The 27,067-nt window shown below is 37.9% G+C and overlaps 1 protein-coding gene across 1 annotated transcript in view; it reads right to left on the bottom strand.

Annotated features, from left to right (window-relative positions):
• Window positions 1–27,067, bottom strand: part of LOC149287228 (MAM and LDL-receptor class A domain-containing protein 1-like) — a 177,922-nt gene that overhangs the window by 86,321 nt on the left and 64,534 nt on the right. Inside the window, exons 24-30 of the mRNA XM_089493201.1 lie at window positions 24,794–24,922; window positions 22,943–23,092; window positions 20,915–21,072; window positions 19,718–19,919; window positions 14,765–15,037; window positions 11,627–11,752; window positions 7,024–7,090 (exon numbers count right to left, since the gene is read on the bottom strand). Coding sequence (XP_089349327.1) covers window positions 7,024–7,090; window positions 11,627–11,752; window positions 14,765–15,037; window positions 19,718–19,919; window positions 20,915–21,072; window positions 22,943–23,092; window positions 24,794–24,922 — 1,105 coding nt within the window. The remainder of the gene's footprint in view (window positions 1–7,023; window positions 7,091–11,626; window positions 11,753–14,764; window positions 15,038–19,717; window positions 19,920–20,914; window positions 21,073–22,942; window positions 23,093–24,793; window positions 24,923–27,067) is intronic.

Here is a 27,067-nt window from a genome sequence, read left to right on the forward strand (position 1 = left end):
CCACAGGAGACAACATTAAATCATACATCCTAACTTCTTCTAGAACATATACTGTTAAAGGCGGGGGCACAACCAATGCCGCGATCATGAGTATGTAATTTATTTTTAGTAAAACTTAGTAAAATTTAATGTGTAGTTTTGCCAATGAACCTTCATTAGGTACTTTATTAATGGCTTTTTTGCAGCATCTAGAACAGAAGACAAATGGCCAGATGGAAGAGCAAAGTGATGGCAGATAAATTATCTGATTAAAAAAAAAAAAGACTTGGACGTGGCAGTCACGAAAAAGTAAAGCATCTCATGTATACATATTTAAAAATTAAAATTAAAAAATTAGCTGTATCATAATTGTGTCTGCAATAGAACTATCTATTATGGCTGTCTGTATAAACTTACTTATCAATATACAGCATTATGCGTAATATGTACTCGTGATACTTTCATGCATCGTATCATTATCAGTGTACAGCATTATGCCGACTATGCATTATCTCTGACGTATCCAATGATAGTTTGATTTACAAAAAGAACCCTGTAAACCAAATGATAAAATTTGAACAGGTGCAGATCCACTTAATTAAAATATCTGAAATAGCTAATTAAATGTACAAGAAATTTAAACAGTCCACTTCAATCACGATTTTTGTACTTACACTGTCTAGTGAACTGTCTAATATTTCCAAGTCTCCTGAGAAGCAAATAATGATGATACAATCTATTAAATCTTGTCATGTTCGGTTATTTATTTTTTAAACACGGTAATGATGAATATGTATGTTTTCATAGGAATAAATGGCAAAACATTATGGCCTTAAACAGGCATTGAAAAATATCCTTTAGATTTACTAGTCATGGGGACAAACTCACTTGCCCAGTACTTAGTTTTTAGTATGGAATCCTCTACAAACCCCATCAAACTCTTTCACATCCTAAATCTGCTGCCACTTGCAAACACTAAAACTACCGTCACAGACATTCAAAACACGCTTCAGGTCTCATCATTCACACACAGGGATAACATTCATCATTCACCATTCACATTTCATCATTCACACAGACCTCTCTCAACCAAACTGAAACACGTGCCACTCTCAGCCGCATATTCGGCTTAGATATTATAATATATATTATGCACAAAGTGGCTTTGTGAAGGGGTGGGGCTAGTCATGTATAGGGCAGGGCTAAATGCATCTGGGGGCATGGCTAGCCTTATATGGTCTTTACTGGGTGTAGAGTGGGAGGGCAGTGGGTAAGGAGAAGGCTTTATATATATATATATATATATATTTATATATATTGTTATTTCATATTTTAATATAATAATTACTATTTAAAAAACACATTCAGGTAGCCATCAAAACAAGATGTAGCGAACACAGTAGCAGCCATTAAACCAAAACCAAGAATATATTGCATAATGTTAAAATTTTAGGCTACTTTAAACAATAACTTGGTTTATATTATCATAGCAGTAGTTGACCAATGTGTAACCATACAGTACATAAGATTAGGGAAACAATGCCCATAAAACAGATATTTTGAAAGATCCCTGAAGAGCTTATTGCAGTGTTCTCTGAAATGCAAAAGTTGTATGTATCAATAACGAATAGCATAAGTCGTTTGATTTAAACAACGAAAATAACATTTTCAGCTCTTTCAAATATTTTAAAATATATTTATTTTTTTAGCTCTGTCTAATTTTCAGTTTTCTTTTAAGTAGAACATTTCTCTTTTACAATGTTTTTCCTTGGGTTTATTTCAATTATCTATAACCTATAATCACTGTGTAACCTTATCTTCTTCTCCTTATCTCCGTGTTTCTATAAGCAGGAATAATTTTGTGCTCCAGGAAAAAAAACAAGATGTTCCACCCCCCAAAAAAAAAAATTCCGATCATCAACTAGAATGTGTTGCCATATAATAAAAAATAGAAAGGGAGTAAAATAGAAAATTAAAAAAGTCCTGAATACATTTCCAGTATGGGAAATCAACTGAACAACTGTGCCTATAGTTCCAGCCTTTAGTGCATCACATCATGCAAACTTACTGGAATACAAATGGATTCTTCAGGACTAGCATGCATGAGGTTTCAATAAAAACAGACTTTCCGTTACTCTGGTCACCCACACAGAAAAAAGGAAGTCAAACTGTTTGCTGACATGGTTTGCTGGTGGTTTGAAGAAATGCCTCCTATCTAGAGATTGATGCCAAAACCTGACTTTAACAGACAGATAATATATTGAGGGTGATTATTTCAATGCAAATCAGGAACCACAGATTGAGCATGGGTTTTGTGGTGGCTGCAGACAAACCACATTTGTGGTGCTTTAATAAACAGTTATTGCCTTTGTCTTCTAAATGTTACAGTACGTGTTCTTATTTTGTGGTCGTATTGTAAAAGAATGAGACACTGCCTAATTTAATCATGGAATCGAAGCATCATTATAATTTTGTTTTGCCTATTTATTAAAAAAAAGGGTAAGCAGATACAATTTTCACTTCAGAAACATATTTTAGTAACCGGGAGGCAGTTTAGTAGAATTCCATGAGAGTATCATTTTTTCCCATTAACTACTTTGAGAAGAGCTTGAAAAGCCTGGAAATCATTGTACTCCCTGCCATCCAGATGTGGTTTGGGTTAATCCTAATCACAAATCCAGATCTTGATCATAATACTGAAATAAAATCCAATCCACCCACCCTAGAAAAATATTTCTAGTATGCGTTTATGTTATGTTTGTTTCAACAGGGGAAGAACCAGAATTCTAAAGACTGAAAGTAGACAGGGTGATTCATCAGTGTGAGTATTAATATACCTTGGAATAAAACCCATTCGGATAGCCATCAAAACCAAATGTAGAGAAACACAGTAGCACCGACTGAAGCAGAAATATACTGTACAATGAATACATTTTAGGCTACTTTAAATAATTTCATAACTTTGTTTATTTAATTATAGCACTGTCTAATTGCCCATGGCTAATATATAGCCATATAGCAGGTAAAATTAAGGAAAGCAATAATTGTGAACGTAAAACTGACAGTTTGAAATGTCCATGAAGAGCTTATTGTAGTGTTTTATGAAACTCTGTGTCAATATGTGTGAATAAAAAAACATATTCCAAAAAAGTTTTGCAACATTTTTTCCTGGAATGTACTTTAAAACTTTGTAGCCTGATTTTTACATAGAGAAAGTTTTCGTTGGTTCTATAGATGCGATCGAATTACAAAAAGACACTCAAAAATATCCTTGGCCCCCAGCCTCACCAAAAACAAAAATTCAGATGTATGTGGGCACCTAGTCGAAAAAGCAAAAAGGAATAAAATAAAGGATTAAAAATTTGTACATGCTCAATCTAGAATCTAATTTAACATCACCATAAATGAACTGATCACACTTATTATTATATATTTTTGTTTAACTTGTATATACTTTATAACCTACAGCTACATAAGAAGCTATTAATAATTCTGTCACCCTCTGACCTCTCTACAAGAAATAATTATAACAATTTATAGGATTTAGACTTTCTATAATACACTAATCCCTACACACAGGGAGGTCCTCCACCACGTCGTCGGCTGAGAGCTCTATCCAGTGTCCCACGATATCGGCAGTTTCTCCTCCTGCTGCCTCTGCTGGTTCTCACTCTTATTCTGCTTCTGAGCGGGCTTCATCTTGCTACAGCGGCCATATGCACAGTGGTGCTATACACATGATGGCCATGGGCATACATACTGAATGAAGAGACATCACTCCATTTTAATTTTGGCCCAAAATACGAATTTGGTGCCTTCTCTTATCCTGTGTCCTAAGTAATTCTCAAAACTCCACTACACCTTGCCCTCTGATGGTCGTTCCTATGCGTGTCATGGTGTAGCCTAGCACGACAGGAATGCACAAGTGTAATGGAAAGCGAGAAGCTCACTCTGCCATCACTATGTCCCTGTTGTGCAGTGCAGTCTATACAGTATATAAATCACAGAAAAACAAGTAAGCAGGTAGGGGCCTCGTGCTACCAGGGACCCTGGGGGGAATGCATGTGTTAAAGTGAGTGTGGCAGAAAATGCATACATGCTTAATGCCTGCACATTAAATCATCCCTCCCATGATTAACCCAATCAGCAGGCAATAAGAAAGAGAAAATCTTTTTTTTTGCCTCAAACGCCTGCCTGTTTCACACATCCATCACACATACTCATTCATTTAATCATTTACAGATGCTCATTCACAAATATTCATTCATTTACACTTACTTATTCATACACCTTCCTGCACCGTCTTACCTTAGCTGCACATTTCTTTGTGACACTTGCACACTTCTGCAGCTTATTTCTGCTTTCTCTTTCATGGCCCGGGGGAACCAGGAACCCTACTGCATTTCTGCTTGCCCTGGGTGGTACACTAGCGGGTGCTTGCACTGTGTGTGAGCAACATGGAGGTAAGCAGCAGGTCCGTACGGAGGTGATTCCAGGGTTGTGTGGACTCAAGGGGAAGCTGCAATGGGCCCCCTTTTGCCTCACAGTCATATGCTGGCACTATATAGTGAGGCAGCCACAAAAAAAGGTGTGATTGACGTGTGTGGTGCAAGAGCAGTTGTCTACAAAGTTATAACAGAAGGCTTCCAGTATACCAAAAACTGGCTCATTCAGACCTGGCAGCTAGTTAAACTGAATGGCGGTTATGCTTCGACAGCAACTGAGCTGTCAGAACACAACTAGTGTCTCTTCCATCTTTCTCTATAACAGACACAATGGTGACTGACATGTCTGCTTCCTAGAAACATTATTTTCTCCTCTTTAGTACAGAATTATGTCTCACAAGCAAAGACTGGTTAACCGCTGAGGCTGTCATAATAACTCGCTGGATATGACAGGCATAAAAAGCACTGATGACACATTTTTCTCAATTCTTCAAATGGGGAAACCTGGACTATTTTAAACATTAATAGGGTTATTTTAGTCCCTAATATTGAGCCGCACCAAGTGGGCACAGACATTGTGGTGGAAGTTCCAGAAAGTATGCAGGCTGAAGGTGGATCTGCGTTGTCTTTTGTGTTGTGCGGACACTTAAGTGCTATCTTAAAACAATGTTCTATAATATCTAAGAGATAAAATCTTAGTCTATGGTGCCATGGAAAATGCCTATGTTTAAGGGTTAACAAGGTGCATGGAATATAGTAGTTGCCAGGGGCGTAACTAGAAACCTCAGGGCCCCGGTGCGAGAATCTGTTAAGGGCCCCCCAACCCATCTATCCCTTTCTCACTATCTCCCCTCTCCCTCCCTACCCCCTTCTCACGATCTCTCCTCTCCCTCCCTACCCCCTTCTCACGATCTCTCCTCTCCCTCCCTACCCCCTTCTCACGATCTACCCTCTCCCTCCCTACCACCCCCTTCTCACGATCTACTCACTCCCTCCCTACCCCCCTTTGTAGGTCACTTACCGTCAACTCCTGTGTTGGGAACGTGAGGCGTTTGTCTCGGGTGCCGGCGCTTCACTGCTGAGCACAGAGACAAACGCCTCACGCTCCCAACACTGCACTCTGGGCAGCGCTGAGGCAGGCGGCGGTGGCGGCAGCAGCGGCGGGGAGCAGAGGAGTCCTGGATTTCTGTCAGTCAGGGGGGCCCAAAAGGTTAAAACTGACTCTTTAAGACTATAAACGTATTTCTTTATTGTAAGTTAATTTTGTTCTTTTGTTCTAAAAGTTGTGATTGAGTAAAACATTATCACATGTAGGCAACAAATATGTATTCTCTGATCAGCTTTCATGTGTATTAGTTATTAACCATAAACAGCTATCCTAATTGGTAGGTTACTGTGGGCATCAATGAATCTCAATAAATACTGTTCAACATTCTAAGTAAAATACTAAAATATTTTTTTCATTACTTTAGCAACCTTTTTCTCAAAATAGTAATGGCAGAATGTTAAGATCAATATGGACAAAATTTACAGATGACATTCCAGAAAAGCCAATCACATTTAGGGTTGCATCTCATATGTGCGATATAACCAATTTGTATATTGTATTTTTTTATAAAAGACACCTAAGTTGTGCGTATATGTACAGTATATGTACAGTATATGCGTTTTCATTAATTATTTTTTAATAGGACAGCCAGCAAACATTGATCTAATTTTGAACCCCGTATAATCCTATAAACATAGTCACAAAATGTTTTCTTTATTACATTCTTGACAGAAGAATGCAGTACAAGTAAGAATGGATGATTCTTGAATGAACAAATGTTTGCTATTTACAGAAAACCTGTGAAATATATTCTTGTGGGAGTTAGTATGATAAGTTGCATAACTGGTAAAACTTCCTTCTGGGACATAAAGTATCAAGCTCATGCAATCACATAGAACTGAGACAGGCCATTACAGAATGATTAATGGCTGCATTGAAGAGGTAGAAGAACACAATATTATGAGACAAGGATTATTAAAAATCATTCATTTTTGTACAGGAAAAAGTGCATACCCTTTGGAAATATATCAATATAAATGAATATTTTATAGAGGATGATTTTACTTGTTATTACTAAGTTAAATTAATTGTGCAGCTAGAGGACGATCTGATGTCCCTGACAGCCATACTAGAGAAGAATACGTATTAAAGTAACCCTATCCCTCTGTGAGCACAGTGGGAGAAAAGCATTTCTAAATTAATCAATGGGAGTATGCCCTGTCACTGATTGGCAGCTTAAGCTGCCAATCAGTGGCAGGAAAGGCCTCCCTTTGGAATTAATGGGAAGACTGCATTCAAGTGTATATAAGGGCTCGAGTGCCCCTTAATGTTCACCAACAGTATTCATGAAGCTTCTATAACTGCGTTAGGACCAACTGTACAGTATACGAGATAAAGAGAACATTTTATGGCTATTACATACGATGTTTGTGAAAATTATCCATTATTTAAAATGAGATAAATCTGTGTTTTTATAGAAACATCAACTTGCAACTTTTTCTATACATTAAAAGTAATATAATACATATTAGAGATGACTTTGAACCTTACTTGCATAAAGGGACATCATGTTCTATGACACATTTTCCTCCATTTTTGCAATATCCCTCAGGACAAACTGTAAAGTAATTGAACAAGAAAAACAAGGAATGTTATTGTATTTAAATATTAAGTATATGCATCATTGATTCCGCTGCAATAATCCATAGTTAAAGAAAATATCAATTATAGGTTAGTTTATACACACATTTTTAGGGGAAAAAAATGATCTTGGTTTAGAACTCCCATAAAATCTGTCACCATATCATTACAAAACATCAGTCGTTTTGTTATCAGTGCTGATGTTCAACTTTTTCTGTATTTCAACATTTTCCACTAAAGATAATTTACTAAAACATATTAATGTGGGTTGGATTGATTTAGTATTTTTATGGATCCTAAACAATCCTAAATTGTGGAGGAAGAGATGGATGTTGAGTTATTTCCTTGAAATAAATATTCTATCATTTTTGTATGTAATCTATATTTTTTTTTTTTAAAAAAAAGAAGAAATTCATCTAATTGCCATGTAGTGAATGGTGTTTTTGTAGATTTTCACAAAAAAACAAAGCTGTGGTCTGACCAAGTGAGGATTTTTTTTTAATCAAGTTAAGTGAGGTCACATTCCCTAATACCATATTAATTCTATAAAAAGAATATGTACTTTGCAGAAGTGTGTGTAATCTCTCTCTGTAGGATGGTATGTGCGCCAGATATCTAATAGGTTTGCAGCTATAATAGCGTTGGTTAAAGCGTTAGATTTTTGTTTTACTTTTTTTTAACTTTTTTTGTTTTTGTCAGGAACCAATTTTTCACTGCCTGAACCATGGCTTTTTTATACCTGTGGCGTTTACATCTGCGACCACTAGTGGCCACCCTCCGCCCTCTGGAGCACTCAGAACTCAGGTGTGCCTTGTTACCTGGGTTGAGCCCTAGTCTACATCCAGCTGGGCCTTGTTATCTGGATTACCCTGCCTTTATGAACCTGCCCTGCCCTTCAGTCAGGGCCTTTGTATTGAAGTCTATGGACCTTCCTGCTGTGGCTCTGCATCTGTACTGTTCCTGCTTTGTGTCCTTCCAAGTGGACTCCCTGCTATTGTGTCCTTCCAAGTGGACTCCCTGCTATTGTGTCCTTCCAAGTGGACTCCCTGCTATTGTGTCCTTCCAAGTGGACTCCCTGCTATTGTGTCCTTCCAAGTGGACTCCCTGCTGTTGTGTCCTTCCAAGTGGACTCCCTGCTGTTGTGTCCTTCCAAGTGGACTCCCTGCTGTTGTGTCCTTCCAAGTGGACTCCCTGCTGTTGTGTCCTTCCAAGTGGACTCCCTGCTGTTGTGTCCTTCCAAGTGGACTCCCTGCTGTTGTGTCCTTCCAAGTGGACTCCCTGCTTTGTGTCCTTCCAAGTAGACTCCCTGCTTTGTGTCCTTCCAAGTGGGCTGTGTGCCTTTTGTACCCTTCCAAGCGGGCTGTGTGCCTTTTGTACCCTTCCAAGCGGGCTCTCTGTCTGTCGTGCCCTTCCAAGCGGGCTCTCTGTCTGTCGTGCCCTTCCAAGCGGGCTCCCTGCCAAAAGACTTATTACCTGTATTTTATTTTGCCATATGTCCGGTTACTTGCTTAGACTATATTACCCTTATTTGCTGGTCCTGTTATATACATGAAATACACTGCATTACCTGGATTTCTGTTTGTGGTGTCTTTGTTTGCATAATCATGCACCGTGGGTTACATACTGAACCCCAAGTATCCCCTGCGCATGGGCTCCTACCTGACCTGATCACCCGAGTCCTGACAGAATACAAAGGCCATTACAAGGAGTCAGCGGGGTTACTTTCAGTCATCAAAGTGATAGGAGAATGCTTGCTTGAACTGTGCAAATCATTAATGCAAATCTGGGACTCCAACTCCAATCACTCTCATGAAGACCATTCACCTACACCTGCTACATCACCTGAGAAATCCAACAAGCCTGTTACCAGTATTAAAAAGGAATCTCCTAGGAAACGTGAACCCCTTACCACAACCGAATTACAACAAAGGCGTGATGAGGAATCTTGCTTTTTACTGTGGCAAAAAGGGACACTGGATCACCCAATGTCCTCTGAAACCTCCTAAACCCTCTGTACCGATTGAGCAGTCTACGTCACAAGCACAGAGCTCTGCTAAAAGGGGAAGTAGCTTTATTCCCCAGGATAGTGAACCCATGGAGTATATACCAACCCTGGTGATTCCTGGTGCCTCTCAAACGCCGGTGGATGTCCAGCTGAAGCCTGATGATTGTTCTGTGATGGAATGCAGCGTCTGTGATCCTACAGTCTGTGGCAGTGTGGGTTGCTCCCATATGGATGAACTTCCTATTGCTTTCTGTTCAGCTGTGATTGCAACTCCTATCACTGCTACCTCAGCAAAGTGTGATACACCAGAGACTACCATAGCCCCTAGTATCACCTCTGGACTGGTAACAAAGATGCATGACCCTACTCCATCTCTGGGTAAGAAGGGGCCTTCCATCAATGCTTCCCGTAATGAACTGCCCTCAGTGGTGCCCTGGGTACAGGGCAGCTATGTGACCCCTGGTACATGGAAAGAGAAAGCACTGACTCATAGCTTCTCCTCAACTTCTTCAGCATCCAGTCCTAATTTGACCTACAATTGCACCACAGATAACCTTTCCTTCGATTGTGTTATTACCTCTAATGGCAATATAATCAGAAAGGAAGACCTGGAGATCTGTGAACAAGCTTTACCGAAAAAGAAGAAGAAGAAATCACGTTAAGTACACCCTTCTGCTCAGTTTATTAAAGGTGTACAGATTTTGTTCAGTCTGTTTGCGTTCAGTGACCGCTCCTTGGGGAGGGGGTACTGTCGGGAACCAATTTTTCACTGCCTGAACCATGGCTTTTTTATACCTGTGGCGTTTACATCTGCGACCACTAGTGGCCACCCTCCGCCCTCTGGAGCACTCAGAACTCAGGTGTGCCTTGTTACCTGGGTTGAGCCCTAGTCTACATCCAGCTGGGCCTTGTTATCTGGATTACCCTGCCTTTATGAACCTGCCCTTCAGTCAGGGCCTTTGTATTTAAGTCTATGGACCTTCCTGCTGTGGCTCTGCACCTGTACTGTTCCTGGTTCCCTGCTTTGTGTCCTTCCAAGTGGACTCCCTGCTATTGTGTCCTTCCAAGTGGACTCCCTGCTGTTGTGGACTCCCTGCTTTGTGTCCTTCCAAGTGGACTCCCTGGTTTGTGTCCTTCCAAGTGGGCTGTGTGCCTTTTGTACCCTTCCAAGCGGGCTCTCTGTCTGTCGTGCCCTTCCAAGTGGGCTGTCTGTCGTGCCCTTCCAAGTGGGCTCTCTGTCTGTCGTGCCCTTCCAAGCGGGCTCCCTGCCAAAAGACTTATTACCTGTATTTTATTTTGCCATATGTCCGGTTTCTTGCTTAGACTATATTACCCTTATTTGCTGGTCCTGTTATATACATGAAATACACTGCATTACCTGGATTTCTGTTTGTGGTGTCTTTGTTTGCATAATCATGCACCGTGGGTTACATACTGAACCCCAAGTATCCCTTGCGCATGGGCTCCTACCTGACCTGATCACCCGAGTCCTGACAGTTTTTTGTTTTACTTTTTTACTTGGTTTTTAATGTTTTTATCTGTCCATGTCTGTGATGCAATTAAAATGTCCTGCAATAATTAAATTCCCTTCTTCCCCATGTACTATATCTATAATCTTATAATGTTGCAGCATTTTTTAAGTATACATTAACTAGGGTAAAGGGTCGGTTATTCGGCTTACAGAACAACATCATATTTTATGTCTAATTTTAGAGTGTTTGAATGCACGTAACTTCCTCTGTCCCACAGCATAGGGGATAGAAGGAGGGAGAGACATGATTGGGTATCAGACCTCCTCGAAAGGATAAATAATAATAATAAAAATACCATCCCACTGGGTATGGCATAGTATAGGGTGATGTATGATTGGGTGCCAGGCCTCTCAATAAAATTTTTAAAACAGTTTTGTAACCACCCCACCACACTCTATAGTGGATTGGGGGATAGGTTGGCTCTATATCCTCTTAAGATCTTGGTTAATATGAGGTAATGAGGCATCTATTTCATTTTAGAACATTTTTTAGTGTTTGGATGTGCTGCTGAAATAATGACTCACATTCATTCAGCCTGAAAAGAGACACTCTGAAGGAAAACACAATAGGCTTGTAGCAAAGAGAACATTAGATGTGGTTTATAATTTACGTTCTACAATGTTTTAAAAAAAAAACATTTTTTTTGCACATTTTTAGAAAAAAAAAGCATAAATAGTGTTTTCATCATCAATGAAAATATGTCACCCTGCTTCGATTCACTGGTGTCAGGTAACGGATCCTTATATTCAAAATCTGAAAATACTCCTGAGCTCCAGTTTTTCATTTCTTTTAACCAAATAAATTTGATTAAGTTTGATTAATTGTTCATAACTTCGGCTTGTTTAAACATAAACAATATACCGTACATGGAGATAAATAGTGCATTATCACTAGTTCTATTTCATAAATGCTGTAGTATACTATAAAATATTTTGATAATTATAGTTATTACATCTGTTTAATTTATATTTGATACCTGAACAGCTAGACTCATCAATATTGAACGGGCTGCAGTCGGATGTGCCATCACAGCGCTGTTCTACAGGAATGCAGGTATTAGTGGAAATACATAGTAAGGCACCGTCCAGGCAAGCCATAGTACCTAAAATGAAATGAGTCTCATTACTTTATATATATATATATATATATTCATAATGTTCTGTTACCACCGTTTAAGGGGTGATTAAATCTACAATTATTATGTTTTCGGGTACCTATTGACCCACCTTTCCGTTGCCAGTTTGCCAACATTTATTGATTCTGTGATTTTATTAAATGATTTTACACAATTGACAAGTGTCAAAGCATTCACTCTTTCTCGTGGAATGTGAACAAAACTATTATTTCACTCACTTTCTTTTATAACTAAGTTTTGGGAACTTATTTCCTGTCCTCTTCCATCATTTTGTCAGCCTACAGTTTCCATACAGTGGCATAACAAAACATTACAGGGCACCCTGTAACATTCTAACATGCTTACACACATATTAATACACCCACATCCTAACACACACTGTAATATACTAACACACACAGTAACATACTTACACACACACCCTACCTTTGTTGGATCAGGAAGGGGGTAATCCATGGCTGGTGACATCTCTTCTGCTCCATAGTGGTCCTCAAACACTGCCAACATCTGGGTGCCGGGACATGACACCATATGCTTATGCACAGGGCCGGCCCGACAATGGAGCCGAGTGGGGCAACCACTCCAGGCGGCACTTTTGAAGGGGCGGCACTTTGCCGCCCCCAAGCCCTTTTTTTTTAAAAGCGAAAGAGAGAGAAAGGGGCGCCGAGTGGTTTTCGCTTACCAAGCTGTCAGTAACCGCTCGGCGCCTCTCTCTATCTCCTCTGCGGCGAGTCTTCCTGTTCGGTCTCGGTGCCGGCTTGTAGATTTCCGGCGCTCAGCATTACAAGCAGGCACCGAGACCGAACAGGGAGACTCGCCGCAGGACTGCTGAAAGGTAAGTACAAGGGGGGGGGGGCGGCAGGGACGGAGGGAGAGGAAGGGTAGATGGGGGGGCGGCATTTTAAAATTCGCCCTAGGCGGCATTTTGCCTTGGGCCGGCCCTGCTTATGCACACATACTAACAAACACACAGTAACATACTTACACACACAAACATACTAGCAGACAGTTACATACTTACACACATATACTAACAAACACACAGTAACATACTTAAACACACAAACATACTAGCACACAAACACACATACACATAGTAACATGCTTACACACACATACTAAGACACACTCTACTCTCAGGGGGGTAGTCCACTGGCTGGTGACAGCTCATCTGCTCTCTCATGGTCCCCACACACTGCCTACGAGTGCCAGTGAGGGCCGGGAAATCACATCATTTCCCAGGGTTCAGATTCAGTCAGCATGTTGGATCTGAGGCCTGCCAGACTAGTTGTATGGCTGTCTCAGAAGGAAGGGTTTTGGAGGCCCTAGCATTAGTAGCCCCAACTGTACAGGGAAACCCCTGGCAATGCAGGGGCCTAGATTACGCCAATGTTTTCATATTGACCATTTTTCTAGGACACACTATTCATATATTGCCACTTACATAAGGGAATAAGACAAGGTATGCTTTTTTAAATGTTGCGAAAAAGTGTAGCTCTCTGCAACATTTATATCATAATACTCCTTGGAAACATATAACTTAAAATGTTTTTAATATTTTTCTGGCTATACTACTAAAATTATTTTTGACCATAAATATTTAGCCGCTGACTTTTTGATGGGCTTATAGTGGAGTTGAATAATATAAATCACACTGTAACTTCAGAAATATAAATTAAAAAAAATATTGAAAGAAGCCAGCAGAGTAAAATAGACTTGGATCAAATAAATATTTGTTAAAGTATATTGCAATTTTTGGAAGGTCTCACAGTAACTGGTTTTGTTAAATTTTTTTGTCTTTTGCCAGCCTTTCAGTGCATGTATTTAATCGAAGAAAACTCTTTTTTCAAACATGCCCTCAACTAGAAAGATGATTTTATCATAAAAGTGTTTTGATCTCCAAAGTGAGACCAGCATTTGGAACTCTGCACCTATTTAAAAATAAATGAAATTCTTACAATAACATTTTTTGGACTCTGCAATGCAGGAAAGTTCATATCTGTTAATAAAGAAAAAGGCTCAGTGTAAACTATCTGCTTTTACAACAACTGAACATTGTGTTGATGTGCTGGGCAGCGTTATATTTACCCTTGGCGCTGACCGAGGCAGCACCCACAGCTGTACAGTGCCATACTTACTGCTGAGCATTAGAATATGTCTTATTCCGGTATTCCGGCTTTTAAAGATGAACAGCGCTCAGTAGAAGTGAATTGTACAGGTATTGCCTATAAGACACAGTTCCCCATAGTGTTTATGGGCTGGTTGGGGAGATCACTGATCTCTCTTTTACTGGCCAAGTGAGCAGAGGAGCTACAGTGACCCTGATGGCCTAACTGGGCATCAGGCTTCTGTTATGCAGCAGAGGGGCTGTGGCCCCGTGGACCTGCTGTCATGGGCATAGGCCTACTCAGGCTTGGCCAGAAGATGCCACTGGTGCTGAGGCATGATTGTGGGTGGAACATTTAATCTCACTGTAACGCCATGATGACCTAAGGTTTTTACATTAAATTACGGGCACTTGCATTTGATGGATTTTCATGTGAACTGGGGAAATGGGCAGTCTAACCACTAAATAGCATTTGCATGCAAGTCGATAGAGAATGCAGCAGCTTCTGTGATCTCTTGTGTTTTGCTAGGGAAATCTTTTTTTCTATATATTTTATAATACTGTCTAATACGCTAATCAAGTTTCATATTAATTGAAGAAACATGTATGAAAATGCTGCTCCTGCCCCCAGAGCCTTTAAAAATGTGTCACCATTGGTTGGTACATGTGAAAGGTTCATTTTACATTTAGGAAAAGGCAAAAACATCTTTTTTTTTAAAATATAACTCAATATATATTGTGTTTCTGAGCATAGGAAACGACTCTGGCTATGCTGTATTATCTGATTTGTACAACGGGAATTCAACATCACTGTGACTGCTTCATGCCTGCACCAAACAGATCAGCATTTTGAGAGCTGATATGACTCTTACTGCATTTATCTTCATCTTCTCCCAACAGGCAGTCTGGCACTCCATCACACCACATCACAGACGGGATGCAGGTTTTATCACCACACTGAATTTCTGTTTCCATGCATTTCGTTGAAGTTTCCGTGCTAGGAACCAGAGTGGGGCAATTGATTTCATCGCTTCCGTCCATGCAGTCTTCTATTCCATTACATTTTGCAGACAGAGGAACACATTCCTTTTCATAGACACAGGTAAACAGGTTAGACAGACATGTAGGCTGCGGTGTTATTGATCCTGGAATGAATAAACAAATATGTTTTGTTACACAACATTTTTTTTTAAAGTCAAGTTGTATTAACATTAAGCATAAGAATATTTGTTAAATCAAACAAAGCAACCAAATCACTTTTAGTGTGCTCCATCTGGATAATTCTGCCTATCATGCTGTACTAGACAGAAGCATAATTAAAGTGATAAGTAGGAGGAATGCATTTATTTTGATTTGTGTGAATACATTTTATGCCATATGGTTTGATATTTATCTGGCATTTTAAATGAAATCATTATTAGTCTATTAGAAAGATAGATAGATAGATAGATAGATAGATAGATAGATAGATAGATAGATAGATATGCTTAACCTATGGGATTCAAACAGGCCCAGACCGGCCATCTGGCACATTAGGCAAATGCCCTTTGAGTCGATGACCGGTACAGTCACATGATTACTCATACTGACACTCCAGCAGCAGATCCAGTGGTGTTCAGCTGATGGCAGGATATGCATGACTGCATTAAAATGTAACATGCTTTAAAGTGCAGCTGGCCTTAAAGTTCCGAGTCATCTAGTCATTCCCAGTCTGGCCCTGGAGTAAAATTTCTTAGGACTGCAGCTACAATCTGTTTCTTTTGTTGGATAGGGCTCTTTCAAAAGTTTACAGTAGAGTTAAGAAAAAGGCATAACATTTTGTGACAATGAGATAAGTAATCCATCCTGTAAATGTGCCATTAACATGCTTTCTCTCTGCTTTAGCAAACTCTGAGTCTGGGTTTATTCACTAAAGGCAATGTGTGCTCAATTTGGCAGTCAAGTCATGGACAAAATGTCCATGACTGCCAACTTCACAACAGAACTCGACATGTTTCAAATTAACAGTGTATTATAGTGACTAAACATGCCATTTATCCTTTAGCCAAAAGATGAGAATACTTACACACCCCTGCTCAACTTGGCATCCATGCCGCATAGTGTATATTTGTTACAACGGAAATTTTAAAAATTCCAAGCACAAGCATCAACATGAAAGCACCTTAATTATGTTAATGAATGGTTCAGTTTTTTCCAAGCTGTAACAAGTAAGTGCTTTTGACTTAAGGTGAGTCGCATTAGTTAAGTTGAAGGGGCTTTTAGTTCCAACATGTATCCAGTAACAGGTTATGAAAAATATCAGCAACAGAAAAGTTAACCAACAGCTTTAAAACAAATCCCAGTAACCTGCTCATTACAGCATTACTGAATAATCATGGATGTAGAAACAAGGGTGCCTCCATTGGAATAGGATTAGAATATAGAAATTAAAACATGTGAAGCTTTTATAAATATGTCAAAAGCAAGTCATTTTGCAAAAAAAAGTATATACACATATATATACATACTTGCATATAACAATGATATTGTGCTGTTAGGTACAGTAAGAGGTCATCATAACCTTGGAGAGTTTTTTGAACTTTTTTAGATTGCATGTTTGCTGATTTGTCTTTTGGATATTATTTCCAATCATACACACAATTACTATAAAATTAGAATGGTGTATCAGGAAATTGAGTCAGCAGACAATTTAAACCTCACTTTAAATTTTTTGTCAATGGTCCAGTTTACATTGCATAAATTACATAAAACCGACAGTTAAATACATGGGAATCTAATTGGTTTTATAATTGCCTTTTGCCTCTTTTGACATGCAGTGTCTTCTACTACTATCTTTCAGCTGAGTTCACAAATGAAGTACATTATTCATACATTTGCCTTTGGTATTCCAACAAATTGAATTTAAATAATGCCAGAAATTGAATGTAAGTTGCAAATCCTCAAAAAGACTCATATTTGTTTATTAGTCAGTCAACCGTCAACACTGGCTTATTTGTGCAATTCATTTTGCATCAGTATATGCTAACATTACCCAAATTACATTAAATAAACCTGAGCGAGAGTTCTGAATCCTACAAAATATGTTGTTATTAGAATGTTTAGTATTCAGCAAGAGTTTGGACAGAAGTGATAAAATGTTTTTTATATATTTAGTAAGCTGTGTTCATGTTATGTTTAGTGATTAATGAAAGAAAAAGTACATATAAATATGTATCTTATAAATCACCCTCATAGGCATTGTGCATGGCAAAACAAACTGTTAAAACAATCATAAAAGAAAATTAAAAATATCTCTCCTAAAACTCTCTCTCCTAATAAACAATTCCAATTCCTAATAACAAGTCGTATTAACATAGAAATCAAACGATCAAACATTGTAGTTCATTTGAATCATCTGCTCCACTGCTCATGAGGTGGGAAAAAAGGGTAAGTAGTAGGTACCCAGTCGGTTTATATTTTTCTAGAGAGTCCCATTTTGAGCGCTTTTTAAAAAATGTGTATTGTGGGGGTTAATTTTTTTTAACTTTAGGACAGGACATACAAACTTTCATTGAACTTACATACCCTCACCTGAAACTTATAAAATGTTAAATGTCCTTGAAAACAGCTTACATTTTAGTAAATCTTTAAGTTTGTTTGAAGTTGTATGTGGTCAGTCAAGTTAAACTAAATAAACTAAAGCTATAAAACCAAGCCTTGGAACTATCTGGGTTTGACCCAGGTCTCCAGGTGAAGCCCTGATTTGCCGGGTCTCCAGGCCAATTTTTTCTTTGTCCAGACAGAGGAGCAATGTTTCACCAAACTCACTCCCCACACATATTTGCCTTCTCACTTTCTGCCTTCTCAGTTCTAGTCCACTAAAAGTTGTTTGGGACAACGCCATATTTTCACAAAGCTACACCTCCAGAAGAGAGAGCTCCGAGCAACCTACCCTCAGAAACTCCCAGGCATGTTTACAACATGCATTTCCAAGGAATTGCTGAACAGAATACAGGTAGGAAAGATACGTCTTCAAGTATTACAATCTTTTCGCCCCCCTTGACACTTTTGAGGGGAACAACTACCATTACACTTATCATCTTTCTGGTTCTATGAAAAATTATGATTTCCCTCCAATAGTGTGATGTCTGTTTTACTTTTACTATATTTGAATACTTTGTTGGCTGAATTTCTTTCGGCATCTATGGCAGTCCCTTGTGACTTGAAATAACATACTGTACCAATCTATCTGTTCAGCTCAATTGTTTCAGCGTTTTTTATTACAGTATTTTCCATTTGTTCTACAATTTTCATTGGGAAAAAAATGAATATTTTCTGAATCTCTACTATGCTTATGCAGAAATAGCAAATTATTATTTGGTTACCAATAAGGAATGTAAGTACATGGCATGGTATTATTTCATCAGTATGTTTAGGCATTTCAATAACTGATTATGTTACAGTAAATAATAATAATTCCTAAGAAATAAGAAAACATATTCCTGCTATGTTTAAGAAAACCATGTATTATGAAGTAGATATTTTTTTAATCCTATGTATTGTTGATATTCATTAAACATGTGGTTGAAAGTATTTGAAATTTCTGTTGTCATTTTAAAACTTAGTTGACTTTATAATAGAAACATAAAATAATATTTAACAGCAGATAAAACTATTCAGCCCATGTAATCTGCCCCTTATTTCTTCCTGTAAACAAACCGGTCTTGTTTTATGTTCAGGATAGCTTCATGTTTATCTAATTTAGACTTAAGTACACTCTATTACCCTCTTCTGCTGGAAGCTGTTCTGCCTATTTACCGCTCACTGTCTTATATTACATATGTTGTTTTGCCCTTTCACCTTTTCCCCCTCTTTCAGGATCTCCTTAGCTGAACACAGATTGCTTTTTTGTTTATTCTAAAGTTTAAAAAAAATTGGTTTTGCTAGTTTTTTTCCCAAAACCTGCACTGCTAAAGCAACTTGAAGAGTAATATTAATAATTTCCTTGCATGCATCAGAGCTTGGTATGCAATTATTTTTTTACAAAATAAAGATAAATGCTGCAACAAATCTATGGAGCATGCACGAACATGATGATGTATTGCTTGAATTCCCATTATTTCTTCAGAACAGCAAAATCAATTGATTTGTATTTAAAAATTACATGGCTTAGCCTTTTATTCCAGGTTCTCTTTTCACAGCAAGCTTCATTTAGTGTAAAAATTAAATTTAGACATGGAAATAAGACTTGTGCACATGGACCAAAAACAATTAGTTTTTGGTCCAATCCCTTTTCGGACACTGGCTTTTTCCTGCTACTTGTGTGCACTGGCAGTCCAGTACTTTCCAACACATTTTACTTTGGAGAATTCAGGTAGAATGTCTTCCTTTGTAAACACACACGTTTTAGACCATTTCTTTTTCCTAACTGAGGATCCTAATTACAACTCTTGAGCATACCTGGGAACTCTCCGAGTTTAACCCGGAGTCTCCAGGTCTTTCACTGCATCCCCAGGCCTCCGGGTAACTTTTCTTTTTTCCTCTGAGCAAGGGAGCAGCATTTGACCACACTCCTGCCCACGTCTTCCTCCTACTCCCAGCTCAATTGACACTATCAGGGGCCAGGCCGACTCAATGCTTTTGAGTTTGCAGTCCAGCACCAATGATGGTCGGTCAATATACTTAAGGTTTAGAGCATGCACAGATCCTGTGTGCCCAGACATAGATGATTTACTTTCCCAAAATGTTTGAAGTTTCCCATCACATATCCCTAAAGGAAAACTAATTGCCCAAATTGTCCATGAAAATATTAAGATTATGCATCATCAATACCATTAAGAACTCACCCCCAAAAGAACACTGTAATGTAAATGATATGTCATCCACAGCAATGTCTGCAATCGGGTCCCCTCCTACTTGTGCTTCAAATGCCACTCTGAAAGGACTGCTGCTTGAAAGGATTACACTGGCATACATCCACCTCCCTTCTGTGCTCCTAGTCGCCGACCACAACAGAATATTCAGTCCATAACTAGTAGTTATGTACACCTACACAAAACAGCATGAATATGTTTTAATATTTATGTAGGCACGCTGAAATCATTACCAGTTCGATGGTTTAGTATTATCACCAATGCTTGTTAATGTATTCAGTGATTGATGACATAGACAGTTTCCACCAGACAACAAATCATTCTGATGATAAAACCAATCAGTTTTGCTTTGAAGAACATGTTGCATGCAGCATGCAAACCAATCATAAAAAGTAGATGACTTTGAAAAAGTACAGAAGGCAAAAGTCTGAACAATCATATTTGTCACTGTCTCCCATTCTCTTGACACATTACCGTGATGGGAAACAGTGAGTGTTTGAGTAAACAGAGCAAAATAAATAAAGAACATTGAAATGCTTGTTAATGACAATTGTGGACATAGTTGAGATTAATGAGATACGGTTTCTGGTGATGAAGACTTAGAACCCTAAATGTGTACTAGTCATCTGGAAATTTCATTTCAATAATAACATTTAATTTCAATAATATTCAAAGCATAAACAATTTTTTTGTTACAGTAATAGGGGCGGTGGTTTCATTTTCTTAATCGCACTTCAATTAGCCTTTCTGGGACTTTTTATAAAACTTGCGTTCCCTCACATGCCCTCATCTTTAATTCGCAACATTTAAAGCTCTGACAAAACAACTTACATACTAATGGATTTTTTCTTTAATACAATTAACTTTAGGTGCAAAAATACTAGCAATTCTGTTTTGCAATCTGTTGAGTATATAAATATAACTTACATATGTGCACAAATGCAATATGTTGACGGAACAGCAAAAACATATGTTATAAAAAATTATGTGAGACAAACAAAACTCAGACAAATATAAATTATTTTCCACGTGAGAATTAATGTATTTCTAATTTTTTGGTTCCCATCTGTCATCATTTAATTCCTAAACTGTCAATACAGTAAATTAAGTCACTACCTGATTTTCAAAGCAATAAGAAATAGTCAGTAAGTAACAAATATACTTGTTTACCATCAGTTTTCCCGATTGTTGTGATCCATATATATAATACCAAAACCTCACTCTACAATCTTCCTGAGTAACGGGGAAAAGGTTACTTGTCAATATCCTTGCAGTGTCTCCTTGTTTCTGCATTGAAGAATTGGCATACAGAAAATGTCTTCCGCTACCTAGAAAAAAAAAATGATTAACTTATGATTTACCTACAAGAAAATATAAACTGTATATATGTTAGTTTAGGCACATGAACTGCAATTAGGAGAAGGCATATAAAGAGCCCCCTGGACTGCTAGGAAAGGGAGAATATTAATTGGGCTTTCAAGGGCCAGCTGTTCACATGAAAAGCTTGGATGGTCCTGTATAAAGCCTATTTTCGGTGAGATTTCATTAGAGGAACTTTTTAACTACAATTACCATGTGATGAGATCTCTGGGGTCCATTTTTTATGTTTTATTTTTTATCATTTATAATAACTATTTTTAGGATGAGTTTAATGTATTTATATGAAATTGGTTCACACTAGTGCTGACGCAAATAAGTAACTGGTACAAGCAACTTGTATATTAGTGAATGGAATTAGAGCATGTGACAGCACAGTCAACCCTTAACTCAACTAACAACTCAGTGGACCCAAAGGTCCTTCATACAAGGTAGGATCAAGTGAGAGCACTGGTAAAGACATCAGTTTCTCTAGCATAAAAAACTTTGCTGCATCATGAACTAATTGCAACAAACACAGAACAGGAACAGGCACAGCGGACTCGGCTGAGGGACGTCTACCACTGAAATAGTCTTGTGTCTTAGCAGGTCAATCAAGTCCAGAGGCATCTGCTTCATCTAGCTTCCATGGTAAATTCTGTGTCATTGTACAAATAACAAAATAAATTATCTCACTCCTTCCTGAAGTCCTTTGTTTATTCTAGCAGTTTATGTAGTGCCTTCATACTTAGAATTCCCTAAGCCATTTCTCACATGGTGTGGCTACAGTTAGTAGAATGTAAAAGCATTGGAGACAAAGTGATATGCTTCAGGTTTAGTTCATTAAAACAGAATGGAATCCTAAAGAATAGAAGAACTTGTTCTCTTTTGTAGGGTTTTAATATAAACTAGAACCTTTCTAATGTCACTGAAGGAGAGGAACAATGAATGGAGCAGCTTATAGCAAGCTTCAAGCCCTTTATCTAGGAAATTATTAAAACATTCTTTTAGGTACCATTTGGAATTATTATGTTAGAAATTGCAAATATCAATCCATTCAGTTTCATCACTTAAAATCATTTCAACCTTCTTTTGTATTTTTAAAGCTCCATACTTGAAAGTGAGGTAATCCTTTGATGGACAATTTACAATTAGCATTATAAAATGGCCACATTGACTTCTCCATTGTGGTAGCAGACAATTGCTTCTTTTTCATCTTTTGTTGAAAACTAAAGCATTTTTTTTCAATACCATAAAATACTACACTGCATTGGAATACTATCTAACTCAGTTATTTCTAAATGATTTGTAAAGTATACATTTTATCTATAATGCTTCTCAAAATGTAAATGGAATCATCTTAATGGACCGCAGGACATGTGCCATAATATTGCTTAAAAGCCAGAGGTGTGTTTGGAAAACATTCATAAAAAGAAAAACACCAAGCAATAAAAAGAATAGTATTACAGAGTATAGTCTCCACCGGCTCTATTTCTTCTTTTTCGTGTACATGAAAGACAAAAAGGCTTGTGTTTTATTAAAGGGACAGTTTATTGCTCCTCACAGCCCACTCAAGTAAAATCACTTACCTGAGGTACATGTTTCCCTTGACTGGTTGAAGCAGCTAATCAGTGGCAGAAAATCGCACCCATTGAAATTAATGTGAGTTTCCGAGCATGAACTAAACCCATCGGCAGCTGTCTTAGTGATTCGGATACTGCACTGCTCTACCTGTGTAACACACCTGGCTTGTCTGACTACCTGCTCTGTGACCTGACCTCTGGCTTATCTGACCAGCCGTTCTGCATTAACCCCTAATGCCTTAATGTATGGTTTGCTTACCTGGTGTGTGGTCTGAATTAATACCACCACTCTTCCTTCTTATGGTCCAGTCAAACTGGTCATTTTGATCTTGTGTCAAATCACAGATAAAGTTACCGCATCCTTCAAGGTGTTCAAAGTTGCAGCTGCCAGATATATTGTTGTATTTGCCTGAGAGTAAATTATACAAACATAAAAAAAATGATTCACAGAGAAAATCAATTAAAAAAGCCCTTTTTAGAATCTTCATTGGATATGTTCTTTTTAATTTACACCAAAATCATTTACTATGAAGGCAGAAGGATTAATGCTTAATTCACTTAAATCAACTTCTCCCCGTCCCTTTCAAGCATCTCAGTTTTACCGCTGTTCAAACTTTGTACGATTTTCTATAAGTCTATTAAGGGATTAGCTGTTTCTGGCTCAACACATTTTCTTAATTTCACAAAGGAATTCCCATTCTTCATCTTAGTACTTGCCTGAGTGCTTTTCGACAGTGAGAAAATTGTTAAAAAAAAATAATTAAAAACTTAAATGTACTATGCCCCTGATTTTGCTTGCCTGTACTGCAGGAGTTGTCATTATTAATAGTTACTGGTATGCATTTCAATGCACTTTTAGGCTGAAATAAAACCATATACAGAAATGGTGTCCAAAGTTTGGTTTAAAACTGCCTGAGAAGCGGTTGGAAGGATATTTTACAACAGTTTCAAGAAAGCATCTGTGCCACAGGTTTTTTGAGTGTTTTTTAATGCTTTTTTTTAAATTCACCTCAGATTAGAGGATTCTTTAGCTATAAACAAAAATTCTGTTTATTAAGTATTTTATAGCTGACATGCAACTTACTTTTAAGAAAGCAGTGAGCGCAATTTTATGTTACGAATGGTTATGAACAGAACTCAGAGCCTATGTGCGCTTTATTATCTGTTCTGACTACTGGAATTACAGCAAGGAAGTGTGAAGTGCCCTTTTCAAATACTTTTTCTATCCCTTCTATCTGTGTGTGAGTATGTATGTGTGAGTGGTGTGAGATGGAGCGTGTGTTGGTATGAGTGTGTAAGGTTAAGTGTGTTAGCATAAATGTGTATGTGTAAGCATGTGTATGTGTGTTAGCATGTGTAAATTTGTGTGTATGAACGTATGTGTGCCAGAGTGCATGTTGCAAGGGACAAAGAGGGCACAGAGAAGCTGTTTAGGGGTAATTATGGCACAGGCATGCTGTTTGAGGACAAAGATGGCACAGGTAGAGTGTTTGGGGGTTTGGATGGCACAGATAAGCGGCTTGGGAGCACCGGAGGCCCTGTGGTTTCTAATTATGCCCCTGCACCAGCGAAAAAATATTTTTATTTTAAAAAATTATCAGTAAATTCGTTAATTTGGTGTAGCTGTTTCCCGGAATTTTCTTTGGATGGGAAAAGTAACTTTTTCGGTGGACAAAATATATCTATGAAGATACACCATGGATTATCTTCCTGCCTCCTCACAGTAAATGCTGCATACAGCTGAGGTGAAAAGCAGTACAAGTATTTATTTCTGTTTTATTCTACAGTAAGAAAATGTTAAATGTTGTAACGGACACCTTTTTAAAATCCCTTATGTTGATCCAACGTAAAATCAAGGAGCTTACTGAATTGCAAACATCCTGTGCTTTTTAAGTTTTAAAGTACAAGCTGCTTTCTTAAAATAAATATAAAAGTAAACCAGTAATAAAAAAAAGCTTAGTAATGTTCATTGGGATGAATCTGCAAGTGGTATAGGCACCTATCAGAGTGTGTGTTTATATAAATATATAGTTAGTGGGTGGTATTTTTTTATACAAACAGATATTGCACATCAAAGTATACAAATATATTAGAATAAAAAGCAACATACTGCAGTCTGTCTCATCTGATAAATCTTCACAGTCTGGTTTGTAGTCACAGACAAGGTGGGATTCAATGCACTTCTTGTTTTTGCAGACAAAATCAGTATCTGCTGGACATTTCCCAGATATCTCTCCAACTGCAACCAATAAGACATTAAGTCAATACTTTAATAAAATCAAAGATATGGTGCATTCATTTGCTGATTTTACGTCCACTGATGTATTTAATTCCTTAGATTTCTATGATGAGTTAGTGAGTTAACATCTCAATGGTAACATATCCTGACCCTACTTAAAACACTTTCAATACCTAACTAACCCCACTTTTATATTATATACTAAATGAATAATTAGGGCCACGTTCAATAATAAGGTAGCTTCTCCCGTTCTATTCAGGTCTGTTGTACCTGTCAGCAACAAGCACCACGCTTTGATGAATGGTGGTGCTGGGACCTACATTGATCCAGTCCCTTCCTCCCTCTTTCCAGCTGCACAATGATGGCATGCATGTGCACCACAGTTGGGGACTAGTAGACAGCTGTTTTCAGTCTCTAAGGTAAGTTTGGGCCTGAGGCACCTGCCTGCTTTGCTTTACATCAAGACTGTGAATGAAGAGCCCAACTAATTAGCAAAAAAATTTTGCATTCATTTTCCATGAATTCCAAATATATGTCCGTAATCTTTTGTCATAGTGAGTTATGGCACAATACGTTATCTGGAATTTTCAGGCTGGTCCCTGAGTTTTCTATCTATCTATCTATCTTGCAATGATATGCTCAAAACTGCCCAAATGTGCACAAACCTGCCTAATTATCCCCCCCCACCACCACCACACACACACAACACTGCAATATTTCTGAGAGCCATTTGGTTATTGCATCTTAACTAAACTCTACATATCTGGACAAGGGTGTCCATGATGAGCCTGGTAGAAGATATTTACTCCTATAGGACATTTAGCCTGCCGCTACCTACCCCTGATTTTAAGATTTCTTAACATTGTTTATCACTGTTTTTAGTGAACTTATTTCTTTTTTTTCTTAGTAAACATTCATTATTTCTGAAATAATGGCTGAAAAATACTGATTAGTTTTAGCAGACAAACACAGATTTTTATTGCAATGAGACTCAAACCAACTAAAAATTTAACTGCTTTAGTAAAACAATGTAGTTGCTAGAGACATTGTCCTCACCTTTTGCAAATTACAATCTTATTCCTCGCAAACACTGTCTGTATTATCTGAGAAGTGGAATCAATATCATTTATTCATCATACGAAGGAGAGCGTGTTGTTTGTGAGAGTGTTGTTTGTGTAAAATACCATAGATGAACAGTGTGAAGCAGCAAAACATTTGCATCAGCTCCTGTAAAGGCTGCTTGGTAATTCAGCAGTCTTCAGTATATATATATATATATATATATATATATATATATATACACATGCGTGTGTGTGTACAGTCATGCGAAAAAGAAACAAAAATATAAAAAAAATATCAGGACATAATAACAATCATCAGCTCCTTAGCAAGTCTAAAATTTAGGTAAATACAACGTCAGATAAAGAACAACACATGACATTTTACACTGTCTCATAATTTATTCAACTAAAATAAAGCCAAAATGGAAAAGCCATGTGTGAAAAACTAAGTACACCTTACGATTCAATAGCTTTTAGAACCACCTTTAGCAGCAATAACTTGAAGTGATCGTTTTCTGTATGACATTATCAGTCTTTTACATCGTTGTGGAGGAATTTTGGCCCACTCTTCTTTACAATGTTGCTTCTGTTCATTAAGGTTTGCATTTCAATTGGGTTGAAGTCTGGACTTTCACTGGGCCATTGCAAGATCCTGATTCTTTTATTTTTCAGCTATTATGTTATAGATTTGCTGGTGTACTTGAGGTCATTGTCCTGTTGCATGACCCAATTTCAGCCAAGCTTTAGCTGTTGGACAGATGGCCTCTCATTTGACTGTAGAATGCTTTGTTATACAGATGAGTTCATGGTCGACTCAATGACTGTCAGGGTTCCTCCCTGCCTGCCGGGATTCTGTCTAGTGGCCATCCTTCCCTCTCAAAAGCACACATTACTTATTATTCTGGACAGCTGAAGCACATTATCTGGGTTTAGCCCTACCTTTAAATACCTGCTGTCAGATATTTTATCATAGAAAACATGTATTCCATATATTCTGTACTTTACATGAACACAAAATGGAGTCAGAGCCATTTTATTTTACTTAATCATGTAGTGATGATTTATTTTTGTGTTTGTTCCCTCT

The sequence above is a fragment of the Sceloporus occidentalis genome, unplaced genomic scaffold (genome assembly GCF_023333645.1).
Source record: "Sceloporus occidentalis isolate IW3139 unplaced genomic scaffold, rSceOcc1.0.p SCAF_63, whole genome shotgun sequence".
Taxonomy (NCBI): Eukaryota; Metazoa; Chordata; class Lepidosauria; order Squamata; family Phrynosomatidae; genus Sceloporus; species Sceloporus occidentalis.